The sequence below is a fragment of the Rhipicephalus sanguineus genome, chromosome 1 (assembly GCF_013339695.2).
Source record: "Rhipicephalus sanguineus isolate Rsan-2018 chromosome 1, BIME_Rsan_1.4, whole genome shotgun sequence".
NCBI lineage: Eukaryota > Metazoa > Arthropoda > Arachnida > Ixodida > Ixodidae > Rhipicephalus > Rhipicephalus sanguineus.
This window is the reverse complement of record NC_051176.1, coordinates 439696-467161: the sequence shown is the minus strand read 5'-3', so window position 1 is coordinate 467161 and position 27466 is coordinate 439696. Positions and strand designations below refer to the sequence as shown.

The 27466-nt window shown below is 49.3% G+C and overlaps 1 protein-coding gene across 2 annotated transcripts in view; it reads left to right on the top strand.

The window, feature by feature from the left end:
• The window catches only part of LOC119389128 (sphingosine-1-phosphate lyase), a 369711-nt gene that overhangs the window by 106455 nt on the left and 235790 nt on the right, over nt 1-27466 (top strand). For both annotated transcript variants that reach the window (XM_037656375.2, XM_037656371.2), the window contains one exon: nt 16070-16245. In XM_037656375.2, coding sequence (XP_037512303.1) covers nt 16070-16245 — 176 coding nt within the window. The remainder of the gene's footprint in view (nt 1-16069; nt 16246-27466) is intronic.

The following is a 27466-nucleotide window of genomic DNA, read 5'->3' as shown; positions in this document are numbered from 1 at the left end:
TCGGCCGCTCGTGCCACGTCAAGACGCCGGAGGCGTCGCTCCTGCCTACTCGTCGCAGGAGGAAGGAGAGCACGAGCACCCCGCATCTAGAGCCACAGAAGCAGAGATGACCATCGGCCGCTCGTGCCACGTCAAGACGCCGGAGGCGTCGCTCCTGCCTACTCGTCGCAGGAGGAAGGAGAGCACGAGTGCCCCGCGTCTAGAGCCACAGAAGCAGAGACGACCATCGGCCGCTCTGCCACGTCAAGACGCCGGAAGCGTCGCTCCTGCCTGCTCGTCGCAGGAGGAAGGAGAGCACCAGCGCCCCGCGTCTACAGCTACAGAAGCAGAGACGACCATCGGCCGCTCGTGCCACGTCAAGACGCCGGAGGCGTCGCTCCTGCCTACTCGTCGCAGGAGGAAGGAGAGCACGAGCGCCCCGCATCTAGAGCCACAGAAGCAGAGACGGCCATCGGCCGCTCGTGCCACGTCAAGACGCCGGAGGCTTCGCTCCTGCCTACTCGTCGCAGGAGGAAGGAGAGCACGAGCACCCCGCATCTAGAGCCACAGAAGCAGAGATGACCATCGGCCGCTCGTGCCACGTCAAGACGCCGGAGGCGTCGCTCCTGCCTACTCGTCGCAGGAGGAAGGAGAGCACGAGGGCCCCGCGTCTATAGCCACAGAAGCAGAGACGGCCATCGGCCGCTCGTGCCACGTCAAGACGCCGGAGGCGTCGCTCCTGCCTACTCGTCGCAGGAGGAAGGAGAGCACGAGTGCCCCGCGTCTAGAGCCACAGAAGCAGAGACGACCATCGGCCGCTCGTGCCACGTCAAGACGCCGGAAGCGTCGCTCCTGCCTGCTCGTCGCAGGAGGAAGGAGAGCACGAGCGCCCCGCATCTAGAGCCACAGAAGCAGAGACGGCCATCGGCCGCTCGTGCCACGTCAAGACGCCGGAGGCGTCGCTCCTGCCTACTCGTCGCAGGAGGAAGGAGAGCACGAGTGCCCCGCGTCTAGAGCCACAGAAGCAGAGACGACCATCGGCCGCTCGTGCCACGTCAAGACGCCGGAAGCGTCGCTCCTGCCTGCTCGTCGCAGGAGGAAGGAGAGCACGAGCGCCCCGCGTCTAGAGCCACAGAAGCAGAGACGGCCATCGGCCGCTCGTGCCACGTCAAGACGCCGGAGGCGTCGCTCCTGCCTACTCGTCGCAGGAGGAAGGAGAGCACGAGGGCCCCGCGTCTATAGCCACAGAAGCAGAGACGACCATCGGCCGCTCGTGCCACGTCAAGACGCCGGAAGCGTCGCTCCTGCCTGCTCGTCGCAGGAGGAAGGAGAGCACGAGTGCCCCGCGTCTAGAGCCACAGAAGCAGAGACGACCATCGGCCGCTCGTGCCACGTCAAGACGCCGGAAGCGTCGCTCCTGCCTGCTCGTCGCAGGAGGAAGGAGAGCACGAGCGCCCCGCATCTAGAGCCACAGAAGCAGAGACGGCCATCGGCCGCTCGTGCCACGTCAAGACGCCGGAGGCGTCGCTCCTGCCTACTCGTCGCAGGAGGAAGGAGAGCACGAGTGCCCCGCGTCTAGAGCCACAGAAGCAGAGACGACCATCGGCCGCTCGTGCCACGTCAAGACGCCGGAAGCGTCGCTCCTGCCTGCTCGTCGCAGGAGGAAGGAGAGCATGAGTGCCCCGCGTCTAGAGCCACAGAAGCAGAGACGACCATCGGCCGCTCGTGCCACGTCAAGACGCCGGAGGCGTCGCTCCTGCCTACTCGTCGCAGGAGGAAGGAGAGCACGAGTGCCCCGCGTCTAGAGCCACAGAAGCAGAGACGACCATCGGCCGCTCGTGCCACGTCAAGACGCCGGAAGCGTCGCTCCTGCCTGCTTGTCGCAGGAGGAAGGAGAGCACGAGCGCCCCGCATCTAGAGCCACAGAAGCAGAGACGGCCATCGGCCGCTCGTGCCACGTCAAGACGCCGGAGGCGTCGCTCCTGCCTACTCGTCGCAGGAGGAAGGAGAGCACGAGGGCCCCGCGTCTATAGCCACAGAAGCAGAGACGGCCATCGGCCGCTCGTGCCACGTCAAGACGCCGGAGGCGTCGCTCCTGCCTACTCGTCGCAGGAGGAAGGAGAGCACGAGTGCCCCGCGTCTAGAGCCACAGAAGCAGAGACGACCATCGGCCGCTCGTGCCACGTCAAGACGCCGGAAGCGTCGCTCCTGCCTGCTCGTCGCAGGAGGAAGGAGAGCACGAGCGCCCCGCATCTAGAGCCACAGAAGCAGAGACGGCCATCGGCCGCTCGTGCCACGTCAAGACGCCGGAGGCGTCGCTCCTGCCTACTCGTCGCAGGAGGAAGGAGAGCACGAGGGCCCCGCGTCTATAGCCACAGAAGCAGAGACGACCATCGGCCGCTCGTGCCACGTCAAGACGCCGGAAGCGTCGCTCCTGCCTGCTCGTCGCAGGAGGAAGGAGAGCACGAGTGCCCCGCGTCTAGAGCCACAGAAGCAGAGACGACCATCGGCCGCTCGTGCCACGTCAAGACGCCGGAGGCGTCGCTCCTGCCTACTCGTCGCAGGAGGAAGGAGAGCACGAGCGCCCCGCATCTAGAGCCACAGAAGCAGAGACGGCCATCGGCCGCTCGTGCCACGTCAAGACGCCGGAGGCGTCGCTCCTGCCTACTCGTCGCAGGAGGAAGGAGAGCACGAGTGCCCCGCGTCTATAGCCACAGAAGCAGAGACGACCATCGGCCGCTCGTGCCACGTCAAGACGCCGGAAGCGTCGCTCCTGCCTGCTCGTCGCAGGAGGAAGGAGAGCACGAGTGCCCCGCGTCTAGAGCCACAGAAGCAGAGACGACCATCGGCCGCTCGTGCCACGTCAAGACGCCGGAGGCGTCGCTCCTGCCTACTCGTCGCAGGAGGAAGGAGAGCACGAGTGCCCCGCGTCTAGAGCCACAGAAGCAGAGACGACCATCGGCCGCTCGTGCCACGTCAAGACGCCGGAAGCGTCGCTCCTGCCTGCTCGTCGCAGGAGGAAGGAGAGCACGAGCGCCCCGCGTCTAGAGCCACAGAAGCAGAGACGACCATCGGCCGCTCGTGCCACGTCAAGACGCCGGAAGCGTCGCTCCTGCCTGCTCGTCGCAGGAGGAAGGAGAGCACGAGCGCCCCGCGTCTAGAGCCACAGAAGCAGAGACGACCATCGGCCGCTCGTGCCACGTCAAGACACCGGAGGCGTCGCTGCTGCCTACTCGTCGCAGGAGGAAGGAGAGCACGAGCGCCCCGCGTCTAGAGCCACAGAAGCAGAGACGACCATCGGCCGCTCGTGCCACGTCAAGACGCTGGAGGTGTAGCTGCTGCCTACTCGTGAGGCGCATGAGAGGGGGAGAGGGATATGAGATGGGGAGTGGAGAGGAGGTGTGTGGTGAGGGTTTGCGCATGCGCAGTAGGGCTGGTCACGCCGCACACCACCACCACCACCGGATTGAACTCTGCCATGAGATGCTTCGCATCTAAAAAAAAGCTCAGGGCCTATTGGCAGAGCACATGGGATAAGCATAGACAAAACAAACTACACGTTATCAAGCCGCACCTTGGTAATTGGCCACTAGTATCAAAATCACGCCGCACAGAAGTAACACTTACAAGGCTAAGGACAGGACACACACACACAGTACACACTCATACCTTCTGTCCTGTGGTGATCCACATTTGTGAGAGATGTGGTGAAGCACTAACCTTGCTTCGCATCTTAATCCAGTGTAAAGAATTAGACACGCTTAGAAAACAACACTTTCCATTACCCTGCCTACAACAAATACCATTTTACCCATCAATGTTCATCGGTAGGGAACCGATTCTTAAACATCAGTCACTGTTCGCGTTTTTGAAAGAAGTCCATAGCTTTCACGTCATGTACCCAGGCAATCCTTAGCACGACCTCTGAAAAGAGGTTGTTGCTGCGGTAGCTACATTACAGAAAGCACCTGCGTCCCCGCCTTTGGCCTCAAAGGCCTTGAGGAGGAATTCGTGCTATTTTCCCATTTCTCGCTTGTAGATATCGTGCTCACCTGTAATTCATTCTACACCTATAGATCACATCACGTATCACTGCCATAATTTTATACTCTATACACACCTTTTACACTTTTCTACATAGCGCGTGATTTTAGGCCTCTATACAGCCATAATACATCCTGTCATCATAATCATTGGTCATCGCTAACACCACATAAAAGCCATGGTGCTCTTTGGCCACCCGTGGCCCTTGCGCCACAAAACCCCACTAATAATCTTCGATTTACACGTCCTAGACGGCTCCGGACGGCCCTGTACGCCGGCGCTGCATTCGTTTTTCCTTGGGACCAACCGGAAGTTCCGCCCACTGGTCCAGGACCGCTCGGATGCATGTTCGTTTTTCGCGTGCCTGACGGTCTGCGGACAGCCCGGGACTGTCCGAACGATTTCTTTCTGGCAGCTGGCAGATGATGGCGTGGTGCGTCACGCGTGCGGTCATCTTAAGTTGGACACGAAATTTTTGACGTGCCCTTGCTCTCTCTTGGCTTTGCTATCCGCTTCTTGCACGTTTCTGAATTTTGCATTGTTTGCACGCCCAATTCTTATCGGCATAGTGAGCCGCGTCGAGCATGTGCGTATTTCTGAAGGTCGGGGAAACACGCAGCACGGACGACGTATACGAACAAACCTCCAAGATGGCGCGGCAATGGTGTTGCCGCCTAGCGGATCGAGGCTCAGTGCATACCCCCTATAAAATCTAGTTTTACCTGCACTAGTTCAAACTTTATCTACATGATCGAATGTTCATATCGTCACAAACAGTACATTGGTGAAACAGTATAGCCTGTTAATAAGATTAAATGGGCATCGCGTGGACACAGCGAAGAAATTACCGAAAGCAGTGGCACAGCATCCTAATGTGCCAGGTAACACTTTACATACTTCAATCAAACTTCCGGTCCCCGAGAGACAGAAAATGTAAACAGTCATCCTTATTCCCAAGTTTAATGCACCCCAGCCAACAGGTATAAACTTTTGGAAGGGGGCTCTTGAATTTGTCTGGTACATACACAGTGAAAACCAGTAAGAATCCACCTTTTTCACCATGCTGCGACACATGCGCCCTTTCGCTAGCGGAAAAGTCACGAAACGGCTCTTTATCTCGGAGACTTTCATTCTGGTGATACCAGTTGTTTGTCCGCTACCAAACTGGCAGAGGGCAGCAGAAGAAAATTTAAAAGGCAGATTAAGCCTTTCTTTTAGGAATCGTGCTTATCACCGTGAAGTTATCATTCTCAGGCATTGCTTCCTTTTGACAACCATAATTCTGCAGCGAAACGCCCTTCCCAAGCAAACTTGGCCGGCCCTTTGGTCAATGTCGGCACTTGTTCGGTACGGCGTTATCTGTCATGGAAGCTTGGCGAACAGACGGCCCAACGTAAGCTGCCAACCACACCGCAACATCTACCTCACTCTACGGGCACTAGCTTGGCCTCCGGGCTCCGAGCACGCGGTTTGTTGCTGTACATCGGGCCCACGTTGTTTTCCGAGCGCGTTTGCAGACTGCCGTTTAATCCGATCGCAGTTATATAGACACTCTCGGGGGTTTTCGTTCGTCGTCGGCGCCATCATGTTCTGTATATACATTCGCGGTCAAAATTTTGGAGACCATGAGAGCGTATGGATGGACGAATGGATGCTATGAGCGTCCCCTTTATAACGAGGCGGTGAACCGTCTCTTACTTCTTTCAATTGCGGGTGTGTTCAGCTTTCCATTGTCATCTCTAAAACCCAAGGCTTCATGTAGGCTCGTGCCCAAACGTACACCTGGGTGGATATCTCCACATTCAATCAGAAGATGCTCCGCAGTTTCCTTATCTTCCCCGCAGCATGTGCATTGTGGTAAAGGGTACCGCAGCACCATCTCACGGCGGCTTGCGAAGCTCGAGAGCGCACACTGCGTACGTGCGTCGTTATTTACCTGCCAGCCTGCTGGTTTTAACTGCGTGCACACCGGAACACCATAGAAAGCGCAATGTGCCACTTGTGCAATCGCCGCGGAAGCACGGAGCAGTTTGCCTGAAATAAAGTTTTTCTAAGTTTTGCTGAGTGTTGCTAGGTCGATTGATACGTGCATTCACACATGGCTGCATGAAGTGTTCAAGTGATCTCTCTCGTAAATGAAGTTTTGGCTACTAGCTTATCAAACGGTATTGATTGGGTATCGATTAGCCATCATGGAGGAGCACTGAATCAACACAATTCCATTACTTTATTTGCTTAATTAGCCTAATTAGCTGGGCTTAGCCTTGAGGCACCCAGGCTGGGCTGAACTAGCTATTTAGTTAATTAGCAATAATTAGGATTAGTCTTAATCAGCACTAATTAGTCCTAATTAGGCTTGGCTAGGTAAGATTTGCCACGCTCAACCTTACTAGCCAATTAGCTGAATTATGTTTATCCAGTTAGGTGCTAACACGTCCAACCAGGCTTAAATAATAGGGAACCCAAGCTCAAGTTTACTGGGCGACGACAGCGCCACCCTGTGGCTCTGGAGAGAAGCTCTGGCGAAATGCCACTACAGTGCAGACAACACCAAGGCATGCGATTCACGTCTGAAACTATCAGTTCCCGGGCATGTCGCACGAGAAATAAAGGTGACAAGCGTGGATCACCGCAATAAGGAAATGCAAGTACGTCTTATATAGCTGACAGAGCTGTCTCGCCTTATGTTTTGGCTGTCTCAGTTCATCGCATTCGTTCGTTTCGACTACCTGAAACGGTACATAACACTGCGCATGCACGCGAAAACTACAGCAATGATTACTCGCTGTCTTATCGCATTGCGAAAATCGAGTTACGGTTGTAGGTGAACCAACTTTGTGTGTTTTAATTCCCCGTGTTCGTGAGGCCTACCTGTTGGTGTCATATGTTCACACGCGTTATACCGCGGTCAGCGTTGCACAGTTGGTGTAATTCAACTGAACTCGGCACATTGTCAGAAGTTCGGCGTCTGGAATTACGCGTCGGGAAGGCTGCTTTATCACGCCGGAACGGACGTCTGTTCATTTTCGGCAAACCTTGACATCACACTGCTGGTTTGCTTTCTTTTGTCACTTTATTCGGGTGATCTATATATTTAAGCCGCCAAATATAACTGACACTTATTACATGCTTTGCAGTTGCCACCTTGCATCAGCAACCTTCTGAGTTTGTGCGATTTTCTAGCCGCGTTCGCGCAGCAGGTTTTATACGCCTGTACAGTCAATATTCTCATAAAAAGAAAGTGGAAGCATGACGTGAGAGCTGAAAAAACGAGGCGAGCAGTTCAACTTGCACATTGGTTAAAGCTCAGCTGGCTGCCTCACGTCTATGTCGGCAGGTGATGCTCCAGTGGCATGGAGGACTTGACTCTAACCTTCTCACACTTTTGTAGTGCCATGACCGTATAATTTCCTTTTTAAGCATGCTGCAAACGTTTGTTCATGAAAGTACACGGCTGCTACTGCAAGCATGCCATATCAAAACAACAATCATATGCTTCGTACCCCACAACGCAGAACATTGATAGCATGCACGGCTTCATTTCGCAGTGCATATGGACCATTACGCATCTTTAACATGATAGAATGAGACTTACCTCGAGGTATCCATCCTACACGTTGTTATCGCGACTTGGAAAATGCATTTCGCATTGAGTAGGTTGTCGGCGTCGCCAATCGTCTGCTCTTCACTATAAACTTGATTGACGAGCCTTTCTCCTGTGATTAAGTTTGCCTTTCGGAAGTGCCTGTCCAGCTGGGAGACCTTTTTGAAATTGCACTGAAGGCTATACATTGTGAGGTGCCGCAAGAGCTCTGCACGTGCACGAAAGCGAGCGGCAGCGCATTGGAGAGAAGGGAAAACGCGCGTTGTTTGCCCCCAGTTTCTATTTCTCTGCCAGAGGTGGCGCTGCCTGTCAAGAGTAGCAGTGCCACTAAGCGATGCTTGGGGAGCTTATATCTAGGGTTTTACGTGCCAAAACCACGATATGATTATGAGGCACGCTGTAGTAAAGGGCTCCGGAAATTTTGACCAGGTGGTGGTCTTTAACGGGCACTGTAGGCTTAGTTAGGCTTGGCTGTAATTATCTTGGCTTAACCTGCAGGGTAATCTTAGCATATATGTCGATTTGAGGAAAACTGACACAAAGCATGATTTCCACGCCGCAGCGCGTCTGAGAACAGGGCGTGCAGCGCACAGATCAGTGCCAGTACAAGTTACGTAGTTTCATCATGATATCGTCTCTCGGTGCTACAAGGGCGACTGCAGAAGGGAACACCTTGTGTGCTTTCTCTGGCGTTCCCGTGCGCACGCTGTTGAAGTGAGCGAACAAGCAGGCTGGCATGTAAACAAGGATGCACGTACGCAGTGCACGCACTCGAGCTTCGCAAGCAGCCATCAGAAGGCACCGCGGTATTTGTCGCACGCTCCCGTGGTCTCCAACATTTTGACCGTGACTGTATACATATGTATGTATATATATAAAAGCCACAAAGAAAAGTAATTCAGAAGAAATATTTTCTGAAGTGCGTGACCGAAGATTCGAACATGCGACCCCTCGCTGCACAGCGCGCTGCGTTAGACAACTCGGCCACGCAGCATACGTCCTCCAGCATACCAACGGCGAGCTGTTTATATACACTATTTACTGCTGCCAGTGCGCAGAGCTCGGAGGTGCTTCAGCATGTTCACTATCACCCGCGAGATGGCGCAAAGAGCACACTTTAAAGGTTGTTGCCTCACTCGTGTTTTGTTGGAGTTGGGATGTGCCTGGGCCTCCTACCTGTACTTTAACCTGCAGGCCGTGGTCGTCCGTGCTCACGCTCCTATCTCGTGAGGGTTTGTACGTCTTGTGCTTTCACCGCGAAGTTTGCGTGGAAGCTGTAAACTGCACGAAGGTCGCTTCGCTTGCTGCAGCGGCCCATTTGCGAAAGGAGTGGACTGCTAGCTAGAACAGCCAAAGTAGGGGCTTGTTGGTTGTGCATAGTCTACACTTGCAGCGCGCTGCTCAAACACAAAGTAACATCTGTGACAGTTGTTAGTTTGCGCTCGTCTTATGTATACCTGTGCGTTCTTTTCGTGCGTCCTTCGTGTTAGAGCAGCGCGCTGCCGTTGTCGAGCTGTGACAGTTGCTAGTTTGCGATCATTTTTGTGTGTCCTTTAGGCTTAACTGAGCAGCGCGCTCCAAGTTTCAAGCTGCTTGCTGTTCGTTGTGTGGCATTCCAATTTGTTGCTACTATCGCATTCATTGCTTCGCCCTTGCGGCGAAACTTTTTTTCTGTTTTTTCGCTTCGCGGCCGCCGGTGTTTCGCCTGCTCGCCTTAGAGCGCGGGCATGCGATCACATTGCAAGAATAGCTCTGTTTCAAACTGCTGACAGACCTTTCGCCCCCCTCTGTTTGCACCGAGACCCGCTTTCGTTCTCTGAGCTTTCAGCAGCGGAGCTGTTTAGCCTCGGGGATGGTCCGCACACAAATGGGCGGCAATGCGTCACAGAAAACGGGCATCTGCCAAGCAGCTCCTAGCATAGCAGAACCCTTCGACACGACTTCACAATGCTCATGAACTAGGTGGCGCGCTGTGGATGGCGCCCAGAGGAGGGTCAACCCGTTTGTTAGCATAGAAACAGAGAGGATGTGTGGACGTACGGCCCGTGCCAGTTTCACCGGATGAGTTCATGAGCTGCACTGAAATGTATATGAGACCAGGGTACTTTCCCAAACGATGGAAAGCGCTAAATGCTCTCCACCTAATTATTTGCCGCGGTGTGAAAGGTTATATTTCAGCTCTGTTACCATACATCAATGATCCTTCGTGACATCCTGTACGTGCTACAGAAAACTGCATAAACTAGAATTGACGTGTGAACTGAGTGGCACTCCGAGGTAGTACGCCTCCCTGACGGATTTGCCGCAGTAGTAGGCCGCTAGCGAGTAGTGCCATCACCGCATGTTTAACGGGTTGATGGTTTCCAAACATATTACGCCATCATCGTTAGTTGCGCAGTCAGGAATGTGGAATTACTTCTTCAACAGTACACAAGCATTCAACATCTCATTCAGTAGCGCCTGTGTCATAGCCATGCTTCGATCAGCACGATCAAAGCATGAATATCGAAAAGAATGCACGCGTATGCTTTTCGAAATGTAGAAGAATTTGACGTTGCGAAAATTTGTCAAACAGTGCCGTTCGGTAGGTACCAGTTAAGTACAGGTGAAGTTAGCAGAGAGACGTGGATCGTGGCCATAACTGCATGTTTCATCGCTCTAACCCTTTCGCGTCCGCTGGTTGAGCTTGAGCGTGTTCGCGGCATGCGGCGCTGCATAATGTCCACAATAAGGTGCGCTACATGCGATGCATTAGAAAAAATTATGCTCTTATTTTGATCTCACTCAGGGATATTATACATTAAATGCAATGAAAGTAACTTATGAGCATGAAAAAAACATAAACTAACCTACATGGCTACAGAAAATCTCGCGAAGCTGAAATGTGTACGCTGTGGGCTATCATTGAAAGCGCGACTTATAGCAACAGCGCCCGGACGTCTGCAGACTTAATTGCCACGTATTTTCACGGAAACTTAACGTCTCGCAAGAACAAATCAGATTTCTCATGCCAGGGAGGGCCCAGTTTGTTCACTGGTGCAGGAAACATGCAAAGTCATAGTTTTTCTTTGCTGCCCATGCGCTAACAATCGGACTAGCACAGTTGAACAAGAGAGCGGCTGCCAGAGCTGCCAGTTTGTCGTCTGCTGGTCTTCCTCGTGGGGGTTCTCCTGACACCCGCTTCCTGGCGTGACAGTCTATGGGCATTGCAAATACCCGACCACCACCGCATGCTTTTTTTTTTCACTGTCAGTTTCTTTTTTCGCTTTTGCCCTTTCCACCCCTTTTTTGGTTTGGAGGAGAGGGTATGAAGCATACACGCGCTAATTAAAGGGGTTGAGACAACAAATTTTGATGCTACACTCAAACCTCATTGTAGCAAAGTCACATCTGCCACGAAAATAACTTCGTTATATCCGAAAATTTGTTATAAGCGTTTATTGGTAACACTGTATCTGTGACAAGACTATTCTTCATCTACTTCGCTATAACCGATAATTCGTTATATCCATGTTCGTTATATCGAAGTTTGAGTGTATAAAAAGTCTGCTGTAGGCTTCCACTGTATGCAAGGACACTCAGCACGAAGTGTTGGATGCACCAGTCATTTAGAATATACTTAAAGTCACTTCCAAAATGTGCCTAAGTGCTCATTCTTGCGATCGATTTCCCATCGTTAGCGTGACTACCACCGACGTCACTGTGTAGGAAGCGGAACAAAAGTTTTAGTGACATCAGACCACATTAGAGTGACGTGCAACAAGCTGTGACACCCACAGCTCCGCTGCCAAGCCAAGAGAGCATCGGCTGCAAACCTACAATCATTTTTTCTCAACGTGTTGCTGAAGTAGCCAAACTTGCTCACATTTTGCAAAGTGCTTCGCATTGTCACACGGACCTGTGAAGGCAACATTATAGAATTTTAGTTCGTTAACACACTTTTTTGTTTTAGCATACCGTGTTACCGTAGCCGTAAGCGTTAGAGGCTAGAGTCACTGGAAAATTTCAGAGTACCGCAAAGGTAGGCTGCACGCGGGCAACATTGGGCGGCGGCGGCCATTTCCCTTCCGGACTGTCCGTTGCATTGGTAGCGTGTGTTGAGAAGTGACCGATCTTTTCGCCTCGATGCCGTGTTACGCTCGGCTTAACTGCAATATGTGTGTGTGTGTTTCTTCAAAAGGATATCAGAAGTGATTTCGAGTCATCGACAATCATGAATCGACTGCGCGGTAAGTGGTGTAGCTAATGAAACGTGCAGCGAATGTTGCCATGTGCTCAGGAACTCTCTTCGTGGCTTCATCGGTCTCTTTTCGTTTCACGGCCGGGTGTGTTCGCAAGGTCCGGAGCTGTATAGTTGCATTAGCGTAATGACCATGCGAGATGCCATTTATTTCGACACCTGGTGAATGTTGACTGTTTGCGCTGGCTTTGCAGTCGGTGTTCAGGTTCACTTCATAGCGCATTCGAGAACATTATCGAACATCGAGAACATTCAGCATTGCGTCCTTCGACTGATCGCTGACGCATACCTTACTTGCGCACCATGCTTGCTGTTGAGCTGGGTGTTATATGTAATAGAAGTGGTGTGTGTACGGTAAGTGGAAGTTGTGCGTGAAGTATTTGTCTCGGTTCGGAACGCCAACAGCCCAACGCACGGGCGAATCGGCGTGCGGTAGGTAAGGGGCATCTTATTTTGCGAATACGTTGTCATTTCCTAACAGATACATAGAAAATAGGAAATCAAAAATGATTGACGTCACTACTCAGTTGTTTCATTACCTATTTTTTGTCTCCTTAATATTCCCAATGTTGCAGTGCATTTGCAAATAGTTTGCTGTGTTCCTACAAAGTTTTTTTTGGGGGGTGTTGCCAGGGCATAAGCATCTGGGGTTCGGTTTCTGCAGTGCTTTTAATTTCAACTTTTTTTTCGTAATGCACTCTTGTTAAAACTTCCTCGGCACAGTGCTTTATGTTATTTTGATCAGAAATACCACATACCGAAAACTTTTAACGCGCATGCTACTGCAACACAGTATGTATATAGAGCTAGGGCTCGCATGAAATCGATTCCCTCAGTGCGTGGGAGGATAAACCGATTTTTTTTTTCTTTCTTCTTCTTTTTTCTTTCTTTTTTTTTTTTTTTTTGCTGTGACCATTTCTCACTCACTAAACAGTATTGTAAGGGTACACTCGGCGCAATGCAGCATTAGCAACATTTTTTTTTGAAAAAAATAAAATACACTTAAGTTTATCAACAGAGTTCGACGCTTCAGTTTTGCGCTGTGGCAGATGATCATGCGACAATTGCCTTCAAGGTATACAGTAAACAGTTATTACTTTAATACGTCTTCGATTTCGCTGTCGTGCGGGACACGCTTATAACTCGAAATACATGCACAATCTGTTGAACAGATCGAGATATAAACATCCGAGCAAATAGAAAGGTATGTAGTATGTAGTTTTCAATATCGCTGAACATAGCGAACCGAAAAGGTGAAGTATCCTGTTGCATGAGAGTTTTTCCAGCAAAGTTTGTGTAGTTCAATGCAGAAAGGAGTGTTCCTCGAGGGGGGCGAATTCATTCCGCGGCCAACTATGCAGCCACGTACAACGACGCTCTTTGACGTTAATGTTTCCCACACGGAATGCAAAAATATACGAAATTCCCGGAGTAGCTCACCAGCAACGTTCGGTTACTGGTGAGCTACTCTCTGGCATCTGCATGACGCGTTTAAAAAAGCGACGAAGTACTTCTAGGGACCGTGGTACTGCTAAATGTCCGGCCGCGCTCTGCATTCAACGCGCCTGCACCCAAAGTGCTTGGAAGGGATATGGCGGCGAGAGGTCACGTGATGCAAGCAAGCCAATCGCGTTGGCGGCGGCGCGCGGAAAACAGATGCGATACTCTGAATTTTCCTAGTGACTCTATGAGAGGCCGGATAGGAGGGCCACCTGGCGGTGCTAAGACGAACTACGCAAGCACAGAATTGTTGCAGAAACCTAATTTATCCAGCTTCTCTGCTGGTGTAAGTTCTCGGATGCGGCGTAGTTCCGAGCGCATTGCCTTTTTAACCCTCTCATGCATAGTGACCTCGTATGAGGACACCTAAATAAAAATTAATAAGTCAAATTTGATTGCGATTATTCCTTCCATTCTTCTATGATGTCATCGTGTAAGAACGAATGAAGGTTTTAAAAGTATATCATAGACGGCGCTAAGTGACCATGTTATGTTTTGATTTAAGTTACCCTCGCGAAATGTCAGGATACCTCTCAGAACCAGTTGTCATAATAAAAAAATTTGTAACTGGCAGAGGCGCTGTTTTGGTATTCATGATGTTTAGTCTTACTTTAAGTGCACAAACATGTCTTCCTCCGTTTTTAATGAAATCTGATGGCAGAAAAACACAAAAGTGCAGCTGTTCTCACTTGAGGACACTATGTGGCAGACCTTCCGTTGTGCAGTGGCAGTTCACGAAGATTTAGAAGCATTTCTTTTGGAAGCAAGCTTTGAAAAGCCTTTCAGATGCTAGATTCAGATGCACCTACTCAGCCACTGACTCACTCCGCTCTGGGAAAGCCCTGCCAGCTGCACATGCTGGGCTCTAGCTTTGTAAAGCAAGACTAAAAGAAGCAGGTTTCCCATCTTGTATCCTCGTGGCTGTATGTGACAAGCTGATTAGAATTTTAAAAGCACGTTTTGCACGGAATGCCAACGGTGATGTCAAAGAAAATAAAAAGAACTTCGCAGTTATTCCTTATGCGCATAAACTTGTACATGGGTTAGAAAATGTTGGTGCCCACTACGGAGTCAGTGTTCTTTTCAGGGCTCCCAATAAATGAGCAAAAATCTGCGCTCTGGTTGTAAAAAAAACGCAGAGGATAAAAATAGCGTGGTGTTAAAAAGCGTGGTGTAAACCACAGAAATAAGTATGTTGTATGTGCTCGTGGAGTTCCTTATCGAATCAAATTATCCTGTGGTCTTTGCTATATTGGACAAACTGGCCTCTGTGTTAAAGATCACCCTGATGCCTAAAATGACTGGAAGGCAAAAGCCAGCTTCTTTTTCTTCTCAGTCGATGTAGTATTAGGGAGCCTGCATGTAGGCTCTCTCGGTGTATTTATCCTGCCCCGCCACCCTCAGAAAGCTTTGTGCACCTCGCCTGGTTTTGCACTGTCTCTGTGATCAGCCTACCATTGACCAAGCTACGATGTCACGTGGTGACGGTGTAGGTTATGCCACAGGAGTTGAACGAGACGGCTGAACCAGAATCAACGTGAGCAGGAAACATGAGCCGTGGCTTCATGTGCCACTGTGAAGCGCCCTGAAGCCGCATTCACGCATTCAAGGGTAGCGCTCGTCTCATGTTTATGTTCCTGGCTTGTGTCTGTGTATTTTTTGCACTACCTACTCTCTGATGCATTCTTACAAACTTGCCCAGATTTCCATTCTCGCAAGCATAATTTCTAGTAAGTACACAGAGCTCTTTTTTATGTTCTAACTTACTTTTTCTCAAATCCCGCCACCCTTTCATCACAATCTACATTTGCCGCGCATGAACGACATCTTGGTATGTGAAGGATCATTGTGTCTGCCACCAGTGCAAGTTTTGTGTGGTGTATTGCATCCTTCCTCGGGCCACTCAAAAAGTTTCTGCCGTCTTTTGAAAGCAGAGTAACCAGCACTGGGATGTAGATGAGAGACGCCCACTTCAGACACTTGCATTGTTAAACTAACATTATATGTTGTCAATGACATTCATTCATCTATGAAATGAGGTAAAAATTCTGTCTCAGTGCCAAGCAAACATATTGCCGTTAGGCTTGCTACGCAATCCTTCCCTTTTTGAGCAATGTATGAAACATTTGCATAATTTCATGCACAGCTTTGTTCTGTCCTCACACATATAATCATCTCAAGTGATAGCCGGTACGGCGCAATTTTCGCCGTGCGCCGCGTTCTGATTCTTTGGAAATAACTTCCTCGATTAACATTCCGCAGGCAGGACTGCTGAATAGAACTGTCCAAATTACTTGAGCTTTCTATCGCCCAGAAAGAGGCATGCGGAGCAGTGAGCCAGAATATTTACGTTGCTTTAATTCACGCTTTCTTTTGGTTGACAGTGTCCCGGTGTGTTAAAAGCAGATACAAATTACCAAAATAAATAGTTTGGCAATACATTTGGCGCTTCTTCATTATTGGTTGTTGACCAGGGTTCCACTCTGTGGTTATCATTTTGATCATTGCAGTAATGCTATGTGTTTATTATACTGGCTTGTTTTTTAGTTAGGATACTGAGTGTGACGCCGTTGTTGCGATCTGCGTTAGATAGTAATCTCTCTCTGCAAGCAGGCTTCGTAGTAATTGTCTCGGTTCTGCTTCCCAAAATGAGGATAATATAATGCTCCAGAAATGTTCACCACCTGGCATTCTGCGCGCAGGATTTGTGCCCAATGTTCGGCGCGGTCTGCTGGCCAGCCTGCGGAACCTGCCTATCGTTCGCGACTACGTTCACGAGCAGATGGATAAGATTGCGGTGGACGTGGAGCGGTCGCTGAACAAGTGCTATGCCCACTGCAACTTCATCCTTGAGCTGCCCGACAAAGGATGGACGCCGGTGAGCACCGAGAGTGAGGCAAGGAGCGGAAACACATTTCGCTTCTCGCACAATTGACTGCCGCCCACATCATAGTGGGCGGTGAATACATTGCTATGTTGCAGCATGTATGTTCTCTACAGCTCCTGCCGCATCTGATTTTACTCTGTTTGGTAGTATACGCTCAAATTCGGGCTTGGTCATTACGTTACATGATATACCATTACGCTATGAAAAGTGCACGATGTATCAAGCGGGAGTATAAATTTCAGCAGTGTAAACTGCGTATTGTATGTTATATGGCATCCTGCGTTCGAACAGTGTGCAGTGATTAGGCAGTGGGATTACCAGACGAGATCAACCTCAATGCACATGTTCGGACAGTCGCGGCCAAGAAGAGTGGTCATCATAGAGATGAGTAACCAGAGCTCGTAATGAAACGAGGTATCGTAAAATAAATGTTATTGCTGGTTACGTTGAAACACTGTGGCCACGCTCATTGCGCGATAAAAGACCGGTAGGCAAAGGGGACCTTGAAGCATGTAAGGAGGAGGCTGTGTATTAAAAGCAAACAAAAAAACTGCAAGAAAAGCCACAGTGTTTCGCTTTCGTTAATGCACCGCTTTCGTTTCTCTACAATTGATTGCTTTCAGACGAACCTCATATTTTAAATTCGAAGAATGTATTCGCATTGTTGACTGCTACAATGAGTTTGCGTTATTTGCTTTTTTTTAGGGGTGTGCGAATATTCGAAAATTTCGAATAACGAATCGAATAGCATACTATTCGATTCGGTACTCGAATCGAATAGTACATACTCGAAATACCGAATATTTTTCGAATAGTTTTCGAATAATTAGCGCTGACGGGAGAATCCCAAAACAATGAAATTTTGGAACAGTTAAAGGCCATTGTTCGTCTTTTAATCACTAAATTACGAGTATGCATGCAGCCCAAGCTTTTACGAAACTACCGACGCTATATTGATTGCCGGATGAAGGCGTTTTTTTTTTTTTAATGGAAGCTCCACACTCACTCAGTTTTTACTATGCTACAGCTGCACCGCATTAATCAGTTCCTGACTTCATCTTGTAATAACTGAAGGTGCACCTGCATTCAGCTTCATGAATAGCAATAGATGCAAGGGTTGTGTTTGCGTAAATTCTTCTTGCAGATACAGCTTTCAACACCGATGTCTACGTGCCTTCAGTGCCGAGGACCATGTTGCGATGGCAGGTTTATGTTTCATTACCACCTTAGCTGTATGCATGGTGTTCGGTTCAAAATTGTTTAGATATTATGTCTCAGTTTTATTTAAAAGCAGGCGACAAAGTATCTGCCGTCACTTTATATTTCAACCTGCAGTTACAAAATATTTCGAAGGCTCGGGTCGCTGCTGCGTACGAGCTTACCTCAGTTTTCATAACTGTGGTATTTTGAGTCTGTTAAAAGTAAGCGTAATGCTCTTTGGTGAAAGTTTGTGGATATTTCTTTTAAAAAAATGTTGTGTAGTTCTAGTACCGTTTTGAGAATGGTTGTCTTACTATTCGAAAACTATTCGAAGAGTATTCGATTAGTATTCGTATTGGATTCGGTGTCATCACTATTCGATTCGTATTCGATTCGGTTCCGAAATTCACTATTCGCACAGCCCTACTTTTTTTGTTTGTCACAATCGTGAATGGTCGGGCATACGAGTGGTAAAGATTATTAAATGCACTGCTGCGACACCGTTGGTAAAAACGTTGGTTGCTTTCGCGCTTGCAGCTGCGCTATTTTTTGCGTTTATTCGTTATATAGATATGCGGCGAAGCTGCCTTGCGATGACTGTTTGCGATTCTATAAATAAAATATGCGTGACAGCTTTTCAGTGCGCAGAATTTGCCAATAGGGAGGAGCCATCCCACTGCGATAGGGTGGATGACCAGCGAGGCTGCTTAGCACACGGCACAGAGGTGACACGACGGTTTGATATCAGAGGTCAGGTCGTGCCCATCAACCTTCAAACGACTGTGCATAGTCTACCGCGACACATTGACGACGACACTGCCGCAAGTTTATGAGTAGGCTTCACTACAATAGACATTGTGTGAAAGCCAGCTTACAAAGACTAACATTATGCCCTTAAACTCGACTTCACTTCTGAACACTTTGCAGCATAGAGTTTCATACAATACCCTAGAGAGGAAACTGGCGCTGCGATCGTTCAACCACCATGGGAATGATGGGAAGTACAGGCTTCGGATTGGATAGCGTTAGCTAGCGAACTGTCTACGGATGTTTTTCTACAGTTTCAGTTTCGTTCTTCGCGAGGCGTGGGTAGTGGGGTGCGTTTCAAAGCATTCAAGCAGCGCCTTTGTTGTTCAAAGAGGCTGAAGACCGCTAGATCTCTTGGTTTGCTGCGACGCTGCAGCTTTACAGGTTGTATTTGACAGTTTTAGCAAAGCGTCGTGTACTCACCGCTGCGCACAGATGTAGCGTCCCATGTCAGTGCAGCAAACTGCATCGAGTTCACGTTTGTTTGATAAGCGCGTCTTACCAAAACTCGTTCAAATCAGCTGCAAAACGACGGCGAAGCTAAGTAGACGCACCGTCGCGCTCCTCTGACTCGACTTCACAACAAAACGAGAGATGCGTTGGAGGCAGACCACTTGAACAGACGCACCTGGCATCGCAGCAGACGATACGTTGTTTCTCACTCAATAGAGTACTGTTATTTCCATAAATAGATAATGGGTACTTTCGAGGGAAAAACAAGCGTGTTTCTTTTCAAGTGTTGTACAAAAATAATTCATTATTTGGTGATGCCAAATCTGGAACACAATTGCAGAGCAATGCATACCCTGGTGGTTGAATTTGTCCAGGTTTCAGTTCCATCTCACGGTCACGCAAACGTTTTGCAGTAAGTTTTACATACAAAAAAATGAAGCAAGTTTTAATTGGAATTAACTTCATATCACTTCGTTTTACACTCGGCAAACAAGCGTTGCGAATCTCAAGAACCTAATCCATCCGAAGCAAATCCGAAGCCTGTACTTCCCATCATTCCCATGGTGGTTGAAGCGCGTCTCAAGGAGCCCGCGTAGACACTAGCGCATGATTCCCCTCTAGGTATTATTGTAAGAAACTCTATGCTTTGCAGGGAATTTATTTTTCCAGGGGCAATGTATCATCATCATCAGCCTGTCTACGCCCACTGCAGGGCAAAGGCCTCTCCCATGTAACGCCAATCAATCCGGTCCTGTGCTTTCTGCTGCCACGTTATGCCTACAAACTTCTTAATCTCATCTACCCACCTAATTTTCTGTCTCCCCCTCCCGCGTTTGCCACCTCTTGGAATCCAGTCAGTTACCCTTAATGACCACCGGTTATCCTGCCGACGTGCTACGTGCCCGGTCCATATCCATTTCTTCTTCTTGATTTCAACTATGATATCCTTAACCCCCGTTTGTTCCCTGACCCACTCTGCTCTCTTCCTGTCTCTTAAGCTTACACCTATCATTTTCCTTTCCATCGCTCGCTGCGTCGTCCTCAATTTAAGTTCAACCCTCTTTGTAAGTCTCCAGGTTTCTGCTCTGTAGGTAAGTACCGGTAAAATGCAGCTATTATATACCTTCCTCTTGAGGAATAGTGGTAGACTACCATTCATGATTTGATAATGCTTGCCGAATGAGCGCCATTCTTCTAGTTATTTCACTCTCATGGTTCGGCTCCGCGGTTACTACCTGTCCTAAGTAGACGTGCTCCTTTACAACTTCCAGTGTCTCGCCACCTATCACAAAGCGCTGTTCTCTGCCAAGATTGTTCCACATTACTTTAGTTTTATGCATATTAATTTTCAGACCTACTCTTTTACTTTCCGTATCCATTTCAGTAATCATGAGCTGTAATTCGTCTCCCGCGTTACTCATCAATGCAATGTCATCAGCGAATCACAGGTTGCTGAGATACTCTCCATTAACTGTTATCCCTAATTCTTCCCAATCTAGGGCCCTGAAAACCTCCTGTAAACACGCGGTGAATAGCATTGGAGAGATCGTGTCTCCCTGCCGTACGCCCTTCTTTATTGGGATTCTGTCGCTTTCTTTACGGAGGTGTATAGTGGCTGTGGATCCGCTGTAGATTTCTTCCACTATGTTTATATAGGCTTCGTCGATGCCCTGATTCCGCAGTGCCTGCATGACTGCTGATGTCTCCACCGAATCAAATGCCTTCTCGTAATCTATGAAGGCTATGTATAGGGGTTGGTTGTATTCCCCGCATTTCTCTATCACCTGATTGATAGTATGAATATGGTCTGTTGTTGAGAAGCCTGTACAGAATCCTGCCTGGTCCTTTGGTTGATTGGACTCTAATGTCGTATTAATTCTGTTCGCAATTATTTTTGTATATAGCTTGTTGACAACGGACAGTAAGCTGATGGGCCTGTAATTTTTCAGGTCCTTGACGTCCCCTTTGTTATGGATCAAGATGATGTTGGCATTCTTCCAAGATTCTGGTATCCTCCCCGTCGAGAGACACTTCGTATACAGGGTGGCCAGTTTTTCTAACATAATCTCTCCACCATCTCAACAGGTCTGATGTTACCTGATCCTCACCAGCTGCTTTGCCTCTTTGCATTCCCTTTAGGGCTTTCTTTACTTCTCCTGTCAATACTGGTGGGATGTCAGATTCCTCTGGGCTATCACTGCTTCTTACGTTATCATCCTGACTGTCTCGGCTGCTGTACAGATCTCTGTAAAACTCTTCCGCTACCTCAACTATTCTATCCGTATTGGTTGTGACCTTGCCTTCCTTGTCCCTTAATGCATACATTTGATTTTTGCCTATGCACTGTTTTGTCTTCATAGCTTTGAGGCTTCTTTCATTTTTTAGGCAATGTATAAGCCGTCTTATATCGAAATATGAAGGCTGCCACCCCGAGGTGCCTACTGGCGCAGTGCCAGTGCTGCTTCCCGGTGTGTAAGCATTTCTGTGCAGACTCAACAAGAAAGCTGTCCATCTGTTTGTCACGATCACCGCTATAAAGAAGTAAAGAAATCAAAGCAAATAAGTTTACACTCCGCTGCTTGTGTTTGAACCCTAGGCTTAACCACTGCACTAAGCATTCATGCTTGCACAGTGTATGACAAAACAAATGTAGCAAGGTCTCTGTGAGTAAGGCTTCGTTGAAGTGGAATAGAAGCCATTGGCAGGAAGCCGAGAGGAAGTACTGTAGGCATTAGGAAAATTTGCCTCCGCGTGGCATGGGAGAGCATTCAAAGACGAATGCTAGAGAAGACGCCATGCCGATACCGCCCAAAAACGTCGTTAGGGGGACGGCTGCCACCTGCAATAAAACGCATCGCTTATGCATCACAGCTCCCAAAGGAAAATCTGCATGAATTTTCGTTGTTGCTCTTTGAGATCAGGGTGGTAGAAAATACAAGGCATCCGTATGGTTCACATATATTCACCTTTTGCAAGTGTAGTCGTGTAGTCTAGAGTTTAAGCGTGGGGACCCGGGTTCAAACCCCAGCACCGGTAACAAATAGTTTTCTACTCGAATGCATATGCATTAGTTTTTTCCGCCACTGCATAGAGGACGGCAGGCGCTTTGGATCAAATGTCTAAAAGAAACAGGCAGTTATTGCTGCGCCAACAAAAGCGAGCAGGTGGTCAATTTCCAACCTTTTGAAAGTGAACGATATGAAGATGAGGGCAAGACTAGGTGTGTTACATCCAGTGTCGCACTGATGAACTGCATTCTGACACGCCCTGCTGACACAAAGAAAAGTCTGGGAAACTTTGTGAAAGTTGTTCTCAAGGTTGCATACGTTTCCTGGTTGACTTTTGTAGGCCTGCAGAGTTCACACCTTCCGGGTGTGCGCCATGCATTATAGCTGTGGGATCCACCATGCATTGTCGGTCTTCGTGCGCCTGTTCTTCAGGGGTCCTGGTCCCTATTCAACTTTTTTTTTGGGCGTTTAACGTAAAGGTCTTCCTCCGAGCTTGCACCGTTTCCTGGCATGCACAGCAGGTGTTCCCTGTTTCGCCTCCGCATCCGCTGGTCCTCGGTCTTCACCACGTACGAACCTTGGTGCTGCTTTCTTGCTCACTGTCGCTGTGCGTCACAAGTGTAACAGTGCATTGTGCTTGGAAGATGCTTTGCCACTGGCATCCTCGTGGTACTTGGGCAGGTGCCGGCCTTTTGGCATGGGGAGCGGCCATCTTCTAGAGGCAAAGAACGATAGGCACAAGGATGTTTAGCCATCTTTTCGGCCAGTCCATTTGACCGCGGGAATTCTGGACTTGATGTGATCTACTGACAGTCATATTTTTGTGCAAACACACAGAGGCTGTTGTGATTCAAACAGCCAGGGGTCCATTGTCAGCACATTCTTGAACCGGGATGCTGTACCGTGAGAAAATCGCAGACATTTTGGCTATGGCTTCTTTGGCGTTGTGGCTCAGCTTCTCTACGTCAGGGAAATTACGGGCTCCCCACTCGGTGCCATGGTCTGTCCAGGGTGGCCTGCACGATAAGGGCCTCGCTCTGGTTGTTGTATGCATACTCATAGAGCGTGGGTGGGGGGCTAGTTGTTAGACATGGTAAAAAACACATAAACTATGCCTAGGGACAGGACACTGAAAAGTAGACAGGGTGAGCGCAGACTAGCAACTGATTTATTGGAGCTCACAACAGCAAAGCGCATGCGCAACAGTCATTCATAGCTGCTGTCGCGTCTCCGCTTACTAACGAACGACAAAAACTTTCGAAAGAAAGCAGGCTGTGGAATTGCTCACAGAACTAAGTATGTGCTCTGTAAAACAGAAGTTCTTTACGAGATTCCACTCAGCTGCAGTTCAGTATATATCAGGCAGACCAGATGCTGCATTAATAAGCATCTTCAAGAGCACAGTAATTCTTTCAGTCAGCACAGCGGGATGCCTACACATAGCGAGTCGTGTAAAACAAAAGAAAAGAGGAAGTGCATGTCGCGTTTCAGGCAGGCCAAGATTATCGACCGCGCAAAATACAAAAAGGCATGTGAAATCATCGAACCCTTGCATATAATAAGATATGAGCCTGACAAGTGTTCGTGAAGCATCTTTACACCTGTACAAAAAGAACTTGACTTTCTTGGTTGTTAAATTGTTATCCTAGGATGTACGGCTATGAATGTCTGTTGCACATGTGCTTGCTGTTGTAAGAAAGATGTGTTGCTCCAATATATATGAGTTGTCAGTCTGCGCTCGTCCTGTCCAACTCTTTGCGGTGTTCTGTTCCTAGGTGTATGTGTTTTTTTACCATGTATGCATGCTTTTGGCAAGTACAGTAAAAGCTCGTTAATTCAAACTTAAAGGGGACTGTAAAATTGTTCGAATTAAGTGGAGTTCGAATTAGCAGGCAGGCGCTAGAATGAACAGACATCGCTCCACACCGTGCGAAGAGAACCCAGAGACGCCACCTGTGGACTCGTTCCCCGCAAATTAGGCGATACTACACATTTGTGGCAGGTAATTTCGTAAATTAAGTTCATGCTAAAACAGCGAACAGAATTTATTGATCAGTCAGTGATACGCCAGAAACAAGCAGGGACTTGCATTCACGTGAGCAGTGAGCCTTAATGCCAAAATATACGAAGTTATTTTTGCTCCAAAACACGTTCATTTACATGGCACAGTTAACACAATCAAAATTTAAGGTCTTAGTTCATTTATAGAACAATATTGAAATTGTCTAAGGGGGCACGGCCAAAGGCAAACATTGCCTGACTGTGCCGTGCCACCCGTACAGCAGTAGCAGCAGACAGACGACATTTACAACCATAAAATCGCACATGGAAATCAATCACTGCACTTGTTTTACACAGATGAAAGTAATGAGTAATTTAGGTGATCATTCTGGGCCAATTTCTGTGAGGAGGGACGAAAGCCAGAGGGCTCCCAGTTCGAATTAAATGTTGTAGATATCGACACGTTCGAATTATCAGGAGTTTGCCCCCATAGAAATACATAGGGCTGTGCCGGGACCAGGGTGTCAGTTTCGAATGAGCAGTAAGTTTGAATTAACGAAGTTTGAATTAACGAGCTTTTACTGTACTGCACCCCCAAACGAAGGCATCAATAGCACTGCTTAGTCCAGGCCAGAATGCCAATCTCTAGCCTTAATTTATTGAGTCCGAGCTAGGTGTCCTTCATGAATTCGCTGAAGAATTTCTCGTCTCATAGCTCTAGGGAGGAGCACATTGCAACCCTTCAGTACTACTCCTTCTATGACAGACAGTGGTCCAGCAAAAGGCTTGAGTTCACCATCGTTCGCGGCACCCTTTAAAATTCATTCTTTCATGGGCGTGCTTACAATGCCAGAGACGAGCTGTACATCTGTTGATGCACTCGACGACTGCGATGGGCACCGGCACACACGACAACATGTCCGCCATAACCAGGTCCTTGCCAGGCACGAACTGCAAAGTGTAATCATATTGTTATGTGCCGCTTACCCAGAGGACGAAGAAGAGGAGGACGGGTTCGTTGCTGTTTAGCCGTCCTGGTTGTTACCCCGATTACTGCGATTGTGTGACTATTGTAAATACAGCCTTCTTCTGTCGTCTCCCCGTAACATCTTTGGTGGAAATGCTGAGTATAGCCGAAGCACAGCACGGAACGCGTCTCCTTGGGCAATCCATCATGTCGACAGGCAGGCTTGTTGATCCAGCCCCCGCTACGCCCACTGAACTCAGCCACGTCGTTGTGACCCATCTCCGAGACCCTGGTACCTTCTGCGGAACTGACAACGCGCACGTTGAAAAGTGGCTGTCCGACTACGAGCGCGCCAGCAAGACCAACCGGTGGGATCCCACTTTGATGCTGGCAACGTCAGTTACTATATTCAGGGGAACGACCAGTGGTGTGGTTCGACACACGAGGAGGAGCTGACCAGTTGGGATGTATGCAAACAAAAAATGAAGACCTTTTCGGAAAGCCTATTGCACAACAACGAGCCGGCCAGAAAGATTGTTCGTGCCGTGCACAAACCTCGACGGAGCCGTACATGGTGTACATCCAAGATGTCTTAGCCTTGTGCTGCCAAGTTGACCGACCAAATGCCCGAAACTGGCAAAGTCAGCCACATTTCTTGAAGGCATCGACGATGACGCATTTCACTTACTAGTCTACAAGGACCGCTCTACCATCGACGACATCATCAGGGAATGCCGACGCTTTGAGAAAGCGAAGAGTTGTCGAGTCACGCAGCAATTTGCTCAGCTCCCTAACACCGCCACCACATCGTGTGCGAAGATGTCCTGCTGGATCCGCTGCCCAGCACCGAAAACTTCCTGCGCCTTGTGCGGCGAGAGATCGAGGCAGCATCCGCACCGCAGGCCCGTTCTTATGAGGAGACCCGCCGACAGTGTCGTTAATCGAGGCCGTCGTGCGTGAAGAACTGGCGAACGCAGGTATCCAGCCTTATGTGCCCTAAGTAGTCGCGCGGTTAGCACTCTTCCATCCTACCGCCCACAACCGACCTATTGCAGGTTCCAGGTTCCGTGATCCGAAGCAGTGGCGCACATGATATGACAGGCCGATAGGCTTCAACTGCAACGGGGTAGGCCACATTTCTCGCTATTGTCGCTATCATTGGCCATCGTCTCCTCATGCAACGCACCGTGCAGACGACACTCGATCCTCACCTGTTCACACCCGCGAAGACCCTACGAACCTTAACGCCCAAACCTCGGCCCCACGTTACGACCGCTTCCCAAACCTCGGCCCCACGTTACGACCGCTTGCCGTCCCCGCAGAACCAGCGACGTTCTTGATCACCTTTGCCCCGTCGCTCACCTTTGCCGTACCGTCGCCGTCGCTCCTCGGAAAACCTGACCAGTGGCAGCTCCCGGAGGTGATGCTGCATTGGCCCACCGACCGGAAATCCTCTGTTGACTCTGGCTACCCGACAAAACCTTTTGGATGTAGAAGCTGATGGCGTGCCTCTTTCGGCGCTCATCGACACTGGCACCCAATTGTAAGTAATAAGCGCTTACCTTTCCTCGCCGTCTCCGCAAGGTCCATTACGCCCGCTTCATCACCTGTGGTTCGTGTAGCCGATGGCGGTACACCTTGCATTCTTGGAATGTGTACTGCGCGTGTGAGCTTCGATGACCACAAGACCTCAGTTCTTTTTTGCTGTTCTGGACGAGTGCCCTCACGACCTCTTTCTTGGCCACGACATTCTGAGCACGAGCGTTCTGCCCTTATCAACTGCTCTTCTCGCCTTTTACAGTTAGAGCTTTCCTGCTATGCTGACCTCACCATCGCTTCGCTACCAGGTTTATGTGCTGTCCAGGTTGGTTCGCTTGCGCCCAGGTATAGTTATTTACATCTCATTAACCCCAGACCCTCCTGTACATGAGGGACTACCTGATTACCCTTCCTTGGACATTTTTCTGACGCGACGTGTAGCTCTGCCTCACTCCCTTGTGACTGCTTCTGCGAACCGAGCATGCATCCCTGTACTCAACTTTGGACGTTGCGCACAGTTGCTTCCCGAAGGTACCACGCTGGGCACTATACAGTGAAACCTCGTTAATACGTACCTGCCGGGAATGCGGCATAACTACGCACTAAAACGGTAGTACGCATTAAACACCAAGTACAAATTTGCATCTCCTAGCATACGCCATCGCTGCCAGCAAATAAATAGAGTGCCACAGCAAATATTGCCTAAAGTACCCACCCGCAAAGCCTTTTCCTTTCTTTTTGCCAATGTGGAGAAAAGATCCTGGCACACTCGCACGACCCGCCGATAACGCGTAGTGGCGACGCCGAAGAGCATTTCGAAACTATTGCAGGGTCCTGATACGCGGGTCAACGCAGTGACCGACATAGTGACAAAACGGACAGTGTGATTTCCGCGTAATATGCGTGTGCGTCTAACCGCGATCTGCCACTAAACGAAAACTGACGCAGTTCCAGTTGAAATGCGTAAGGCCGCGTGGAGCCGATCGTCTCCCGGCTAGTTTGCGTGCAGCGCGTCGCCTACTCGGCTCACGCCGTCACTACCGAGCCGCTTGCTGTGCCGCACGCGCGCATTTATCGTGGGAATGTTGTTCGTACCCACTTCGCTCCCAGATCGTGCACAGATGCGGCGAGTAGCTTATTCGGTTAACGCAGCGATGGACGAGCTTCATGCAAGCGATGCGCACTCCCGATTCTCTAGCGGTCCCTGCAGCAGACGGAGGCGCGTTGGGTGGTCGCC